At 37.5% G+C, this 15,872-nt stretch overlaps 1 protein-coding gene across 1 annotated transcript in view; it reads left to right on the top strand.

The window, feature by feature from the left end:
* The window catches only part of LOC133655351 (melanopsin-A-like), a 99,702-nt gene that overhangs the window by 56,076 nt on the left and 27,754 nt on the right, over window positions 1–15,872 (top strand). The window contains exons 4-6 of the mRNA XM_062055415.1: window positions 4,143–4,346; window positions 11,020–11,191; window positions 11,275–11,436. Coding sequence (XP_061911399.1) covers window positions 4,143–4,346; window positions 11,020–11,191; window positions 11,275–11,436 — 538 coding nt within the window. The remainder of the gene's footprint in view (window positions 1–4,142; window positions 4,347–11,019; window positions 11,192–11,274; window positions 11,437–15,872) is intronic.

Genomic DNA, 15,872 nt, shown 5'->3' with positions numbered 1-15,872 from the left:
ATAGGGCCACAATTGACTTGTGTGTGTGTGTGTGTGTGTGTGTGTGTGTGTGTGTGTGTGTGTGTGTGTGTGTGTGTGTGTGTGTGTGTGTGTGTGTGTGTGTGTGTGTGTGTGTGTGTGTGTGTGTGTGTGTGTGTGTGTGTGTGTGTGTGTGTGTGTGTGTGTGTGTGTTTGTGCACGAGAGGTGTCTCATACCTGCAGCACTCATGCATTATGGATGGATTTAGTGTTGTTGACATGTGTCAGTCATCTCTCTTCTCTATTGTCAATATTTAACTGTGTGAATTCTCCATCCATCTTCTTTGTCTGTGAGCCTCTCACTTACAAGCTGGACTCATCGCTCATGAGTCGGTACCTCGTTGTTTTCTTCAAGTTTGCTCACGTCACCCATCCCTAATCCGGTACTTTTTGTTTTGGCACCGACCGACTTACCACACTGCAAAAACTGAAATCTAAATCAAATGAAATATGTCAAATAAGGTGATATTTGCTTATTTTCTGTCTGATAAGATCATTCTTCTCACTAAGCAGATTTGATGTTAGAGTGTTTTACTTCTTTTGAGGGTTTTGGTCCTAAATGATGTCAGTAAGATATTACAGCTTGTTGCTGACATTTGATGAGCTATATTGAGTAAAACATGCTTCAAACTATTTTTGTCCAAATGTCCAAAACACACCCAGCAATGGTGCACAGGAAGGCGGGGAAGAAGAGGGCAAAAGGTGGCCAAAATGGTCAAAAGTCCCAATTTTGTCCAAAATACCTTCCCGGGTTCCAGTCCCACGAGTCTCACCGCCGGCCGCACAAGTCCCAGGATGCAAAAAATGTCCAAAACGCACCCAGCAAAGTGGCGAGAAAAGTGAGAAAAGTCTGCAAAAGTCCCCAAAAATGTTCAAAATACCTACACAGGTTCGAGTCCCTCAAGTCCCGCCGCCGGCCGCGCAAGTCCCGGGATGCCCAAAATGTCCATAACACACCCAGCTGAGTCCCACGGGGACGGGGGATAAAAGTTGGAAAAGTCAGCAAAAGTCCCAAAAATGTTGAAAATACCTACTCAGGTTTGAGTGCCACATGGAGTGCCACAAGTCTTAAGACTTGTGGCACTCAAACCCGGGTGGGATTTTTGAACATTTTACCGACTTTTCTCACTTTACTCCCTGTCTTCCTGTGGGACTTTGCCGGGCGTGTTTTGGACATTTGGGGCATCCCAGCCGGGACTCCAACCTGGGTAAGTATTTTCAACATTTTTCCATCTTCCAAGTGGGACTCGGCTGGGTGTGTTATGGACATTTGGGGCATCCCAGCCGGGACTTGTGCAGCCGGCGGTGGGACTTGAGGGACTTGAACCTCGGTAGGTATTTTGAACATTTTTGGACTTTTCCCAACTTTTATCCTCCCACTTTGCTGTTATATTTTCAATGAAACAATAGAAAATATGTACTCATCTAGTAGTACAGTTATTAGTGACAATATACTTATTTCCAGGTATTTTTGGGGTTCGTTGAGGTTAGCTAATTTGACTTGTTTTGGAAAGTCTTGACAAGCCGAATGTTCTTGTTCTATTGGCAGATCATTTTGCTTAATTCAAATAAAATACCTCTCATTTTTGTATTTTTTTCCTTGTTTTTGAACACTGACTTGTTGCAGTGCAGGCACCGATTTGCGAAAAAATTAAACAGTGCCATGTTTAGGGATGATGTTCGAAAACCGGTTCTCCCGATAAGAAAAGAACCGATTCCATGGATTCGAATCCCTTTTTGAGAACCGGTTCCCATTATCGAAGCCACTACCGGGTATACCGTATTTTCGCGAGCATAGGGCGCACACTGCAAAAAGTCAGTGTTCAAAAACAAGAAAAAAAAATACCAAAATGAGGGGTATTTTATTTGAACTAAGCAAAATGATCTGCCAATAGAAGAAGAAAATGTGGCTTGTCAAGACTTTCCAAAACAAGTCAAATGAGCTAACCTCAATGAAGCCAAAAATATCTTCAAATAAGTATATTCTCACTAATAACAAGTGCACTTTTATTGGTAGAAAAAAGAGACCTTTTTGCTCAATATGTTGAAAAATATTCTTAAATGACGTAAATGCTAGTGCCATTATCTTGACATGATTGACATAATCATGATTTTTTTTTCATGCTTGAAGTAAGAAATGATGAGTTTAAAAAAGTAGTTTTCTACTTGTGAGTGTTGATGACACAACAGTTGATATTCTAGTTTGAAGCATGTTTTACTCAATATAGCTCATCAAATGTCAGCAACAAGCTGTAATATCTTACTGACATCATTTAGGAGCAAAACCCTTAAAAGAAGTAAAACACTCTAACATCAAATCTGCTTAGTGAGAAGAATGATCTTATCAGACAGAAAATAAGCAAATATCAGCCTTATTTGACATATTTCATCTTACTTAGATTGCAGTTTTAGCAGTGCACCGTATTAAAAGGCGCCGTGTCAGTTTGTCAGGTTCAAACACTGATGACATCTATTAAACAAGACGAGAAGCAAGGAATCATGCAGAGACAGTGTTAAATTTGGCTCAATTGAGGAGACATGTTTTTTGGGCTGTACTCTTAGTTACATTGCCAATTTTTTTCCTGTATTGTGTAGTTATAATGATATGCTTTTACTTGTACTTGTATTGAGTTTGTGGACTCCAGGAAGACTAGTGGGTTGCTGTGGCAACCAGCTAATGGGGATCCTTAATCAAAATCAAAAATCAAAACTACGTTCTAAAAGTCCAGCCCACGTGCTTCCTCTATTTATTTGGGAGGTCCCTGGTTACATCGCTGAGGGAAGGGGGGTCATCTCCACAGCTCCAGTTAAGTTCAAGTTCAAGTCAAAGTACCAATGATTGTCACACACACACTATTTGTTTTATTTCTTGTGCGGCCCGGTACCAATCGATCCACGGACCGGTACCGGGCCGCGGCCCGGTGGTTGGGGACCGCTGTTGTAATCCACAGAAAGATTTTGTCTTGACCCGAGATCTACAAAGTGGAGAGGAAGCAGGACCTGACGCAGGCTCCAGGCACCTTTTCTTTGAACTGTTTTACGACCTTTTCTTTGAACTGTTTTGTAACAAAGGCGATGGCTGTTTATGACCTCCCTCCCTTAGAAACAGCTGTTGCCATGTAATCAGAGAAAGTCCAAATAAAAGAGGAGGCGTACAGTCTTTCGTCAGAGCGTGGTGACACTGTACAAGGGTACAGTGCCTACGCGTTTCTCCTCATTGAGCCAAATTTAATTATGTCTCTGTTTAATTCCTTGCTTCTTGTCTTGTTTAATAGATGTCATCAGTGTTTGAACCTGACAAATATGCTTTTGATTCCTGTGCTAAGTCACGCCTTAGCTTCCCGTGCGATCGGCACATGTTTTGTTTGTTTTCTTGTATTGACTGTGTATGATTTATGGACAATAAATCATACACGGTCAATACACGGTATTGACCGTGTATGATTCATGGACAAACAGTGCACAAAACAGGAACTATGGGAGTCCAAAGCTAAACAGAACATGACTAAACAAAGCATGATCCGGGCAACGGATCATAACATTCACGTTTAATATGTTTTGTTGCAATTTTAACTTTGACAGTACCACATAAGATATGTTTTAATTGCCGATGCGGGGTTTATTGATTTTTAAATGCGCCAGAAAATAACCCGTTTTGTACGCTGTTGAGGTGATTCAATGCCCTACTGGGCATATATATAGTATTTCTCCAGCAACGGTCATGTCGTGACATAAATTACGGTATTTTGAGAGGTAATCATTGAAGTCAGACACCACTTGAAGGTAGGTGGGAAACGCACTGCTGTGAATCAATACCGTATGGGTTCAAATGTGAACGGTACCCATCCCGACCCACGTGTTTTCATTCCTTCTACCTCCGCTTGACCTCCATGCATCCTCTCCGTATCATTTCTAACATATACTTGCCAAAGGAAGACCATAAATATAATTGGGAAATTTTTTTATTTGGGCACCGGAAGGTTGCCAAGGCTTCCCGTTACCCCGACTATAAATCTTTGCACGCTCCGCCTCTAATAATAATTTCATCAATCAGGAGCTGGACTGCACCACATTGTGTCAACTCAACCCTCTGACGTCCCTCCATCTCTATGCTCCCCCTGCAGGCTGCGAGTTGTACGCCTTCTGCGGAGCCCTGTTTGGCATCTGCAGCATGATAACGCTGATGGTGATCGCCGTGGACCGCTACGTGGTGATCACCCGGCCGCTGGCCTCGCTGGGCGCCATGTCTCGCAGGAAAGCCCTGAGCATCGTGACCGCCGCATGGATCTACTCCATGGGCTGGAGCCTGCCACCCTTCTTTGGGTGGAGTGAGTACCCAAGCTTTGCCTCATCACATTCAAAAATAACACAATTAGTAGTAAAAGTAGTAGAGCAATTAGTAGAACTTTTTTATGGTTTTTTTCCTCCGTTTTCAATGCACATGGTACTAAAATACAAACCCCGTTTCCATATGAGTTGGGAAATGGTGTTGGATGTAAATATAAATGGAATACAATGATTTGCAAATCCTTGTATTCTGTTTATATTTACATCTAACACCATTTCCCAACTCATATGGAAACGGGGTTTGTACAATAAGAGACCTGAGCTGTTGTTTATCAATACTCGTATGAGAAGAAACTCATTTCTGTAATTGCTGGGGTTGCCGGAGATTGTGGTAAATCAGGGGTAAGAAGTCAACAAGAGAGATAATAGTTCCTTCCCACCTGTTTGGTGCAATAAAGCAGCAGCACACCGAGACAAAGCTAAAGGACCTCAAACACAGCCCTGGGATCACTAAAAGCTTATTTATTCTCTCTGATTCCAAATGGATTTTCTTTTTAAATCCAATTATTACTTTTTCCATGTCCCGCGTGCACTTACACATTTCCTTTCACTATGATTAGACTTAAATCAAAGAATGATTTATTTATGCTACCTGCATAACATGGCAGTTACATGAGTTGCAAGTAGTTTTCTTCAACAAAAAACCTACTTGCACATGCTACTAGGGGGCGCAACAACACAGTCTTTCAGTAGTTAATACTTGAGTACGGACCGAATAATTGCTCGTAATTTAGATGCCACAAAAAATAATAATGTGTGTTACGTGATAAAGCAGTAGTATGGTATTTTTCAGGAATGTAAGGCGCACTAAAAATGTTGTTTTTTCTTCAAAACTCGACAGTGCGCCTTATAACCCGGTGCACCTAATCTAAAGTTTTGCTTACCAACCTTGAAGCAATTTTATTTGGTACACGGTGTAATGATAAGTGTACAGTATGTCTTTATTATGTGAATAATGCTGTATAATAGACTGTATTTATATTATTCACATGTAAAAATACCTAAGTGTTTATTGTCTATTGTGAGCGAACTGTGGTGCTGAATTTTCCCCAGGGATCAATAAAGTACTTTATATTCTATTTTTTACAAGTGTATGTAAACTTTTGGCCACGACTGTGTATGTACATGTATATTTATGAGGTAGATCACCTCGACTTGGTCATTTAAAAAGTAGCTCGCCAAAGTAGCTACAGTCAGTACTTTTCTTTAGTATTTTCTTCGACAAATGTCACAAAGACATATTATTCACATGTGAAAAATGCTGTATAATAGTCTGTATTTATATTATTCACACGTGAATAATGCTGTATAATAGACTGTATTCATATTATTCACATGTGAATAATGTTGTATAATAGTCTGTATTTATATTATTCACACGTGAATAATGCTGTATAATAGACTGTATTCATATTATTCACATGTGAATAATGCTGTATAATAGTCTGTATTTATATTATTCACACGTGAATAATGCTGTATAATAGACTGTATTCATATTATTCACATGTGAATAATGCTGTATAATGGACTGTATTTATATTATTCACATGTGAATAATGCTGTATAATAGTCTGTATTTATATTATTCACACGTGAATAATGCTGTATAATGGACTGTATTTATATTATTCACATGTGAATAATGCTGTATAATGGACTGTATTTATACTATTCACATGTGAATAATGCTGTATAATAGACTGTATTTATACTATTCACATGTGAATAATGCTGTATAATAGACTGTATTTATATTATTCACACGTAAATAATGCTGTATAATAGACTGTATTTATATTATTCACACGTGAATAATGCTGTATAATAGACTGTATTCATATTATTCACACGTGAATAATGCTGTATAATAGACTGTATTTATATTATTCACATGTGAATAATGCTGTATAATAGACTGCATTCATATTATTCACATGTGAATAATGCTGTTTAATAGACTGTATTTATATTATTCACACGTGAATAATGCTGTATAATAGACTGTATTCATATTATTCACACGTGAATAATGCTGTATAATAAACTATATTTATACTATTCACATGTGAATAATGCTGTATAATAGTCTGTATTTATATTATTCACATGTGAATAATGCTGTTTAATAGACTGTATTTATATTATTCACACGTGAATAATGCTGTATAATAGACTGTATTTATATTATTCACACGTGAATAATGCTGTATAATAAACTATATTTATACTATTCACATGTGAATAATGCTGTATAATAGTCTGTATTTATATTATTCACATGTGAATAATGCTGTATAATAGACTGTATTTATATTATTCACACGTGAATAATGCTGTATAATAGACTGTATTTATATTATTCACGTGTGAATAATGCTGTATAATAAACTATATTTATATTATTCATATGTGAATAATACTGTATAATAGACTGTATTTATATCATTCACACGTGAATAATTCTGTATAATAGACTGTATTTATATTATTCACATGTGAATAATGCTGTATAATAGACTGTATTTATATTATTCACACGTGAATAATGCTGTATAATAGACTGTATTTATATTATTCACATGTGAATAATGCTGTATAATAGACTGTATTTATATTATTCACACGTGAATAATGCTGTATAATAGACTGTATTTGTTATTCACATGTAAATAATGATGTATAAAAGACTGTATTTATATTATTCACACGTGAATAATGCTGTATAATAAACTGTATTTTATACTGATATACATTTTTGGCCACGACTGTGTATATACATGTATATTTATGAGGTAGATCACCTCGACTTGGTCATTTAAAAAGTAGCTCGCCAAAGTATCTACAGTCAGTACTTTTCTTTAGTATTTTCTTCGACAAATGTCACAAAGACATATTTGAAAACGTGACTAATAAATGTGAGTGCAATAAAACCCGTAAAGAGCAGCGGCACACAGAGAACTACACCAGAGGCCTGAGGGTTTGCAAAGGTTAGTTCGCTCTCCCGATTCCAAAAATGATTTGTTCTTAAATCCATGCAATACCTGAACAGATAAATACGAGTATATGAATGTTGACCTGAGCGATCATCTTCCAATGAGATGGTGGATCTTTTCCACATGACTGAGCTTGCAGCACAACAACTCACCATGTAAGAAACAAGATGTACGGCCTCCCTGAGCTGATTGCCACGTGATGTGTAAAAGCCCCAGTGTTGCCACAGCGTTGTTAGTTGCGTGTCGGCGAAGCCTCCTCTTATTTGTTTTTCTGCAGACGTTACGCGTTCTGAGTGGAAGGAGCCTCCGGGCGTGCGTGCAGAAACAACATCAAGAGTCGTCCCAGTTGAAATATTATTTCCTGGGCTTGATTTGTACTCGCAGACCCTTTGATCTGGGGAGGAAAGCGCCGAGTGGAGCATGTCAGTCAGTACTGGATAACTGCAACGTCGGCTGGGGAGGGCAAATACAGTCGGAATAAAGAAGGTGTTCCACAAAACATAGCCTAAAAAGTCCAGCGCAACTTTTGAGGTTTTTTGTGATTTTGTTTACTTCCTGTTTTATTCCAATTGACATGGTCTATAGCAGGGGCCGCACACTGAAAAGTCAAGTATGCGAGGGCCATTTTGATATTTCTTTATCTTAAAAAAATCTAAAACAAATATTATATTTAAAGACACAACTTTGTGTAAGCTTTATATTATATTCCTATGAATTATTAGTTAGAACATTTCAGCTTTTTCTCATTAGATTCCGTTTTGTTTGATTTTTTTCTTACTTTTTTAATCGTTTCTATTGTAAGAATATAATTATAATAATAATAATAATAATAATAATAGGCTCCAGCCACCCCATAATAATATGATTGTGTAACTGCATAACCAAACATTTTACAAAAATATGAATGTTTAGTTACACATTTACCAGTGTTTATTATTGTTGTATTCAAATAATTCATTTTTCAGCATTATTTGTATTTTTACTTAACTAACTAAATTTTTTGTATATTTTTATTTTATTTTATTTTGGAGAAACTTTAATATTTTAGATGAAGGGTGTGTAAACTTTTTCCACCAAAGGACGCATAATTTTGATGTCTTTTTATTTAACAAAAAATGCTTTAAACAGATATTAGATATATTTAAAGACAACATTGTTTGTTATAAGTGATTAAGTATATTATTAATATTTAAAACCTTTTTTTTTTTCATTACCTTCTGATGTTTTGTTGTTTTTTGTTAAATTTTTACTGTTAGTTTTTTGTTCTTTTCTCCTTTTTCTTACTTTTTAAATATTTTCTCTTGTAAGAATTTAATATTAATAATAATAATAATAACAATAATAATAGGGTCCAGACACCTCTGCGACACCGAGACACACAAGCGGTAGAAAATGAATGGATGGGTGGATAAAAATAATAATAATAATATGATCGTGTAACTCCCAAACCTATTGCGTCAAAAATTCTGCCTGTACAAAAATATGAATGTTTAGTTACACATTTACCAGTGTTTATTATTGTTCTTTTTAATTAATTAATTTTTCAGTATCATTTGTATTTTTAATAACTAACTACATTTTGTGTACATTTTTATTTTATTTTGGAGAAACTTTAATACTTTAGATCAAGGGTGTGTAAACTTTTTTCACCTAAAAGCCGCATAATTTTGACGTCTATTTATTTAACAAAAAATGCTATAAAGAGATTTTATATATATTTAAAGAAAACGTTTTGTGTTATAAGTAATTAAGTATGTTATTAATAATTAAAAACTTTTTTTTCTCATTACCTTCTGATATTTTGCTGTTTTTTGGTAAATTTTTACTGTTCTTTTTTTTTTGCTCTTTTTTCTTTCATTTTTTATCTTTTCTCTTGTAAGAATGTAATAATAATAATAATAATAATAATAATAATAATAATAATAATAATCGGGTGCAGCCACCCCGCGACACCGAGACACACAAGCGGCAGAAAATGGATGGATGGGTGGATAAAAATAATAATAATAATAATATGATTGTGTAACTCCTTAACCTATTGCGTTAAAAATTCTGCCTGTACAAAAATATAAATGTTTAGTTACACATTTACCAGTGTTTATTATTGTTGTATTTAATTAATTCATTTTTCAGCATTATTTGTATTAGTATATTATTAATAATTAGAAAAAAAAATTCTCATTACCTTCTGATATTTAGCTGTTTTTTTGTTGAATTTTTACTGTTATTTATTTATTTTTGCTCTTTTTTTCTTACTTTTTTAATCGTTTCTCCTGTAAGAATATAACAATAATAATAATAATAATAATAATAATAATAATAATAATAATAATAATAATAATAATAGGGTCCAGCCACCCCCGGGACACCAAGACACACAAGCGGTAGAAAATGGATGGATAAAAATAATAATATGATTGTGTAACTCCCTAACCTATTGCGTCAACAATTCTGCCTGTACAAAAATATGAATGTGTAGTTACACATTTACCAGTGTTTTTATTGTTGTTTTTAATTAATTAATTTTTCAGCATTATTTGTATTTTTAATTAACTAACTAAATTTTGTGTATATTTTTATTTTATTTTAGAGAGACTTTAATATATATATTATATACATTTAAAGACAACATTTTGTGTTATAAGTGATTAAGTATATTAATAGTAATTAAAAACATCAGTTTTTTCTCATTATCTTCTGATATTTTGCTGTTTTTTGTTACATTTTTACTGTTGTTTTTTTTTCAACAATATGCGAGCCAACAAAAGTCTGTCTGCGGGCCAGACTTTGGACACCCCAAGGTCTATACTGTAAATGCTCTAAATATAACCTATTAATTATAGGTAATTAATTATAGCCAATTAGTCCTAGTGTTTATTTACCTAACAATGGTGTTGAAGGTCTGGTACACCAAAAACAATGTTATCATTATTGGTTTAACAAAACACATATTTTTCAAAATGTCTATATTTTTCACCAAAAATACAAACCCCCAAAACCAGTGAAGTCAACCAAATTTGAATGCCTGTGACCTTCGATCCCTAAGGCATCAAAAAGCGACATCGGTGTGTAAAGGATATCACCACATGGGCTCAGGAACACTTCAGAAAACCACTGTCAGTAACTACGGTTTGTCGCCACATCTGTGATCGGGTCAGAATATTCCCGTTAGAATCATTTTATTTAAGTTATCACAAAAACTTTGTGTTGAAATGAGTTCCCAGCGAGAAGACCAAAAGCTGTCTTTGAACCTAGCAAGAGTAAGGCTCGTAAAACGTACAATCTTTTGTCAGAGTGTCATGACACTGTACAAGGGCACACATGTCTAAGCGTCTCTCCTCAAATTGAGCCAAATTGAATTCTGTCTCTGTTTAATTCTTTGCTTCTTGTCTTGTTTGATAGATGTCCTCATTGTTTGAACCTGACAATTCCGAATAGCGTGTTTACATGAAGCATTTTTATTTTTAATCTGATTAAATGTGAGCAGCATTTTAAAGCGTATGCTGATCATACTTTAAATGCGGATATACTGCCATGTTGTGAAGCTAATAGAGGAGGTCGCACATGTTAGCAGTTTTTGACGGAGCGCTAATCAAGACTTAGCGGCCATTGAATACTTTGTGGAAACAGGACTACACTAAACAAATGTGTCTTCCAGGTGCTTACGTCCCAGAGGGTCTAATGACGTCTTGCTCCTGGGACTACATCACCTTCACACCCTCGGTGCGCTCCTACACCATGCTGCTCTTCACCTTCGTCTTCTTCATCCCGCTCGCCATCATCGTCTTCTGCTACTGCTGCATCTTCCGGGCCATCAGACACACCACCCGGTGAGTGGCAGGCCCAGAAGGTAACCACCCGCACGCCACCAGGACGCGCTCTCTGAACGCCGGCTCCTGAACTGCCTCGACAGGGCCTTCGAGAAGATCACCAGCGGGGGCACCAGGGAGTCTGCTAAGAGGTTCCACAGGATGAAGAGCGAGTGGAAGATGGCCAAGATTGCACTGATCGTCATCTTGTTCTTTATCATCTCCTGGGCGCCGTACTCCTGCGCGGCTCTCACCGCCTTCGCCGGGTACGTGTCGCCTCTCATGTGGTCGCTGGGCCACTTGTTGCTAGACCCAATTCCATGGCCAATACAGGAAGTCCATTTGATTTATTTAGCACCAATTCACACAGCCAAAGATATCAATCAAAGTTGACTTATATAGCCCTAAATTACGAGTGTCTCAAAGGGCTGCACAAGCCACAACCACATCCTCGGCTCAGATCCCACATCAGGGCAAGGAAAAACTCAACCAATTGGGATGACAATGAGAAACCTTGGAGGGGACCGCAGATGTGGGGACCCCCCTCTGTTCCATTGGTGCAATGGACGTCGAGTGGATCTAGCATAATAGTGAGAGTCCAGTCCATAGTGGATCTAACATAATAGTGTGAGAGTCCAGTCCATAGTGGATCTAACATAACAGTGAGAGTCCAGTCCATAGTGGATCTAACATAATAGTGAGAGTCCAGTCCATAGTGGATCTAACATAATAGTGTGAGAGTCCAGTCCATAGTGGATCTAACATAATAGTGTGAGAGTCCAGTCCATAGTGGATCTAACATAATAATGAGAGTCCAGTCCATAGTGGATCTAACATAATAGTGAGAGTCCAGTCCATAGTGGATCTAACATAATAATGAGAGTCCAGTCCATAGTGGATCTAACATAATAGTGTGAGAGTCCAGTCCATAGTGGATCTAACATAATAGTGTGAGAGTCCAGTCCATAGTGGATCTAGCATAATAGTGAGAGTCCAGTCCATAGTGGATCTAGCATAATAGTGAGAGTCCAGTCCATAGTGGATCTAACATAATAATGAGAGTCCAGTCCATAGTGGATCTAACATAATAGTGTGAGAGTCCAGTCCATAGTGGATCTAACATAATAGTGTGAGAGTCCAGTCCATAGTGGATCTAACATAATAGTGAGAGTCCAGTCCATAGTGGATCTAACATAATAGTGAGAGTCCAGTCCATAGTGGATCTAACATAATAGTGAGAGTCCAGTCCATAGTGGATCTAACATAATAGTGTGAGAGTCCAGTCCATAGTGGATCTAACATGATAGTGTGAGAGTCCAGTCCATAGTGGATCTAACATAATAGTGTGAGAGTCCAGTCCATAGTGGATCTAACATAATAGTGTGAGAGTCCAGTCCATAGTGGATCTAACATAATAGTGTGAGAGTCCAGTCCATAGTGGATCTAACATAATAGTGAGAGTCCAGTCCATAGTGGATCTAACATAATAGTGTGAGAGTCCAGTCCATAGTGGATCTAACATAATAGTGTGAGAGTCCAGTCCATAGTGGATCTAACATAATAGTGAGAGTCCAGTCCATAGTGGATCTAACATAATAGTGAGAGTCCAGTCCATAGTGGATCTAACATAATAGTGAGAGTCCAGTCCATAGTGGATCTAACATAATAGTGTGAAAGTCCAGTCCATAGTGGATCTAACATGATAGTGTGAGAGTCCAGTCCATAGTGGATCTAACATAATAGTGTGAGAGTCCAGTCCATAGTGGATCTAACATAATAGTGTGAGAGTCCAGTCCATAGTGGATCTAACATAATAGTGTGAGAGTCCAGTCCATAGTGGATCTAACATAATAGTGTGAGAGTCCAGTCCATAGTGGATCTAACATAATAGTGAGAGTCCAGTCCATAGTGGATCTAACATAATAGTGTGAGAGTCCAGTCCATAGTGGATCTAGCATAATAGTGAGAGTCCAGTCCATAGTGGATCTAACATAATAGTGTGAGAGTCCAGTCCATAGTGGATCTAACATAATAGTGAGAGTCCAGTCCATAGTGGATCTAGCATAATAGTGTGAGAGTCCAGTCCATAGTGGATCTAACATAATAGTGTGAGAGTCCAGTCCATAGTTGATCTAACATAATAGTGTGAGAGTCCAGTCCATAGTGGATCTAACATAATAGTGTGAGAGTCCAGTCCATAGTGGATCTAACATAATAGTGTGAGAGTCCAGTCCATAGTGGATCTAGCATAATAGTGAGAGTCCAGTCCATAGTGGATCTAACATAATAGTGAGAGTCCAGTCCATAGTGGATCTAACATAATAGTGTGAGAGTCCAGTCCATAGTGGATCTAACATAATAGTGAGAGTCCAGTCCATAGTGGATCTAACATAATAGTGAGAGTCCAGTCCATAGTGGATCTAACATAATAGTGTGAGAGTCCAGTCCATAGTGGATCTAACATAATAGTGAGAGTCCAGTCCATAGTGGATCTAACATAATAGTGTGAGAGTCCAGTCCATAGTGGATCTAACATAATAGTGTGAGAGTCCAGTCCATAGTGGATCTAACATAATAGTGAGAGTCCAGTCCATAGTGGATCTAACATAATAGTGTGAGAGTCCAGTCCATAGTGGATCTAACATAATAATGAGAGTCCAGTCCATAGTGGATCTAACATAATAGTGTGAGAGTCCAGTCCATAGTGGATCTAACATAATAGTGTGAGAGTCCAGTCCATAGTGGATCTAACATAATAGTGTGAGAGTCCAGTCCATAGTGGATCTAACATAATAGTGAGAGTCCAGTCCATAGTGGATCTAACATAATAGTGAGAGTCCAGTCCATAGTGGATCTAACATAATAGTGTGAGAGTCCAGTCCATAGTGGATCTAACATAATAGTGAGAGTCCAGTCCATAGTGGATCTAACATAATAGTGTGAGAGTCCAGTCCATAGTGGATCTAACATAATAGTGAGAGTCCAGTCCATAGTGGATCTAACATAATAGTGTGAGAGTCCAGTCCATAGTGGATCTAACATAATAGTGAGAGTCCAGTCCATAGTGGATCTAACATAATAGTGAGAGTCCAGTCCATAGTGGATCTAACATAATAGTGTGAGAGTCCAGTCCATAGTGGATCTAACATAATAGTGTGAGAGTCCAGTCCATAGTGGATCTAACATAATAGTGAGAGTCCAGTCCATAGTGGATCTAACATAATAGTGTGAGAGTCCAGTCCATAGTGGATCTAACATAATAATGAGAGTCCAGTCCATAGTGGATCTAACATAATAGTGTGAGAGTCCAGTCCATAGTGGATCTAACATAATAGTGTGAGAGTCCAGTCCATAGTGGATCTAACATAATAGTGTGAGAGTCCAGTCCATAGTGGATCTAACATAATAGTGAGAGTCCAGTCCATAGTGGATCTAACATAATAGTGAGAGTCCAGTCCATAGTGGATCTAACATAATAGTGTGAGAGTCCAGTCCATAGTGGATCTAACATAATAGTGAGAGTCCAGTCCATAGTGGATCTAACATAATAGTGTGAGAGTCCAGTCCATAGTGGATCTAGCATAATAGTGAGAGTCCAGTCCATAGTGGATCTAACATAATAGTGAGAGTCCAGTCCATAGTGGATCTAACATAATAGTGTGAGAGTCCAGTCCATAGTGGATCTAATATAATAGTGAGAGTCCAGTCCATAGTGGATCTAACATAATAGTGAGAGTCCAGTCCATAGTGGATCTAACATAATAGTGAGAGTCCAGTCCATAGTGGATCTAACATAATAGTGTGAGAGTCCAGTCCATAGTGGATCTAACATAATAGTGAGAGTCCAGTCCATAGTGGATCTAACATAATAGTGAGAGTCCAGTCCATAGTGGATCTAACATAATAGTGTGAGAGTCCAGTCCATAGTGGATCTAACATAATAGTGAGAGTCCAGTCCATAGTGGATCTAACATAATAGTGTGAGAGTCCAGTCCATAGTGGATCTAACATAATAGTGTGAGAGTCCAGTCCATAGTGGATCTAACATAATAGTGAGAGTCCAGTCCATAGTGGATCTAACATAATAGTGTGAGAGTCCAGTCCATAGTGGATCTAACATAATAGTGAGAGTCCAGTCCATAGTGGATCTAACATAATAGTGAGAGTCCAGTCCATAGTGGATCTAACATAATAGTGTGAGAGTCCAGTCCATAGTGGATCTAACATAATAGTGTGAGAGTCCAGTCCATAGTGGATCTAACATAATAGTGAGAGTCCAGTCCATAGTGGATCTAACATAATAGTGAGAGTCCAGTCCATAGTGGATCTAACATAATAGTGTGAGAGTCCAGTCCATAGTGGATCTAACATAATAGTGTGAGAGTCCAGTCCATAGTGGATCTAACATAATAGTGAGAGTCCAGTCCATAGTGGATCTAACATAATAGTGTGAGAGTCCAGTCCATAGTGGATCTAGCATAATAGTGAGAGTCCAGTCCATAGTGGATCTAACATAATAGTGTGAGAGTCCAGTCCATAGTGGATCTAACATAATAGTGAGAGTCCAGTCCATAGTGGATCTAGCATAATAGTGTGAGAGTCCAGTCCATAGTGGATCTAACATAATAGTGTGAGAGTCCAGTCCATAGTGGATCTAACATAATAGTGTGAGAGTCCAGTCCATAGTGGATCTAACATAATA

This window comes from Entelurus aequoreus, linkage group LG08 (genome assembly GCF_033978785.1).
Source record: "Entelurus aequoreus isolate RoL-2023_Sb linkage group LG08, RoL_Eaeq_v1.1, whole genome shotgun sequence".
Lineage (NCBI taxonomy): Eukaryota > Metazoa > Chordata > Actinopteri > Syngnathiformes > Syngnathidae > Entelurus > Entelurus aequoreus.
Note: the sequence above shows the minus strand (reverse complement) of the source record. Positions and strands in the feature narration are given on the sequence as shown.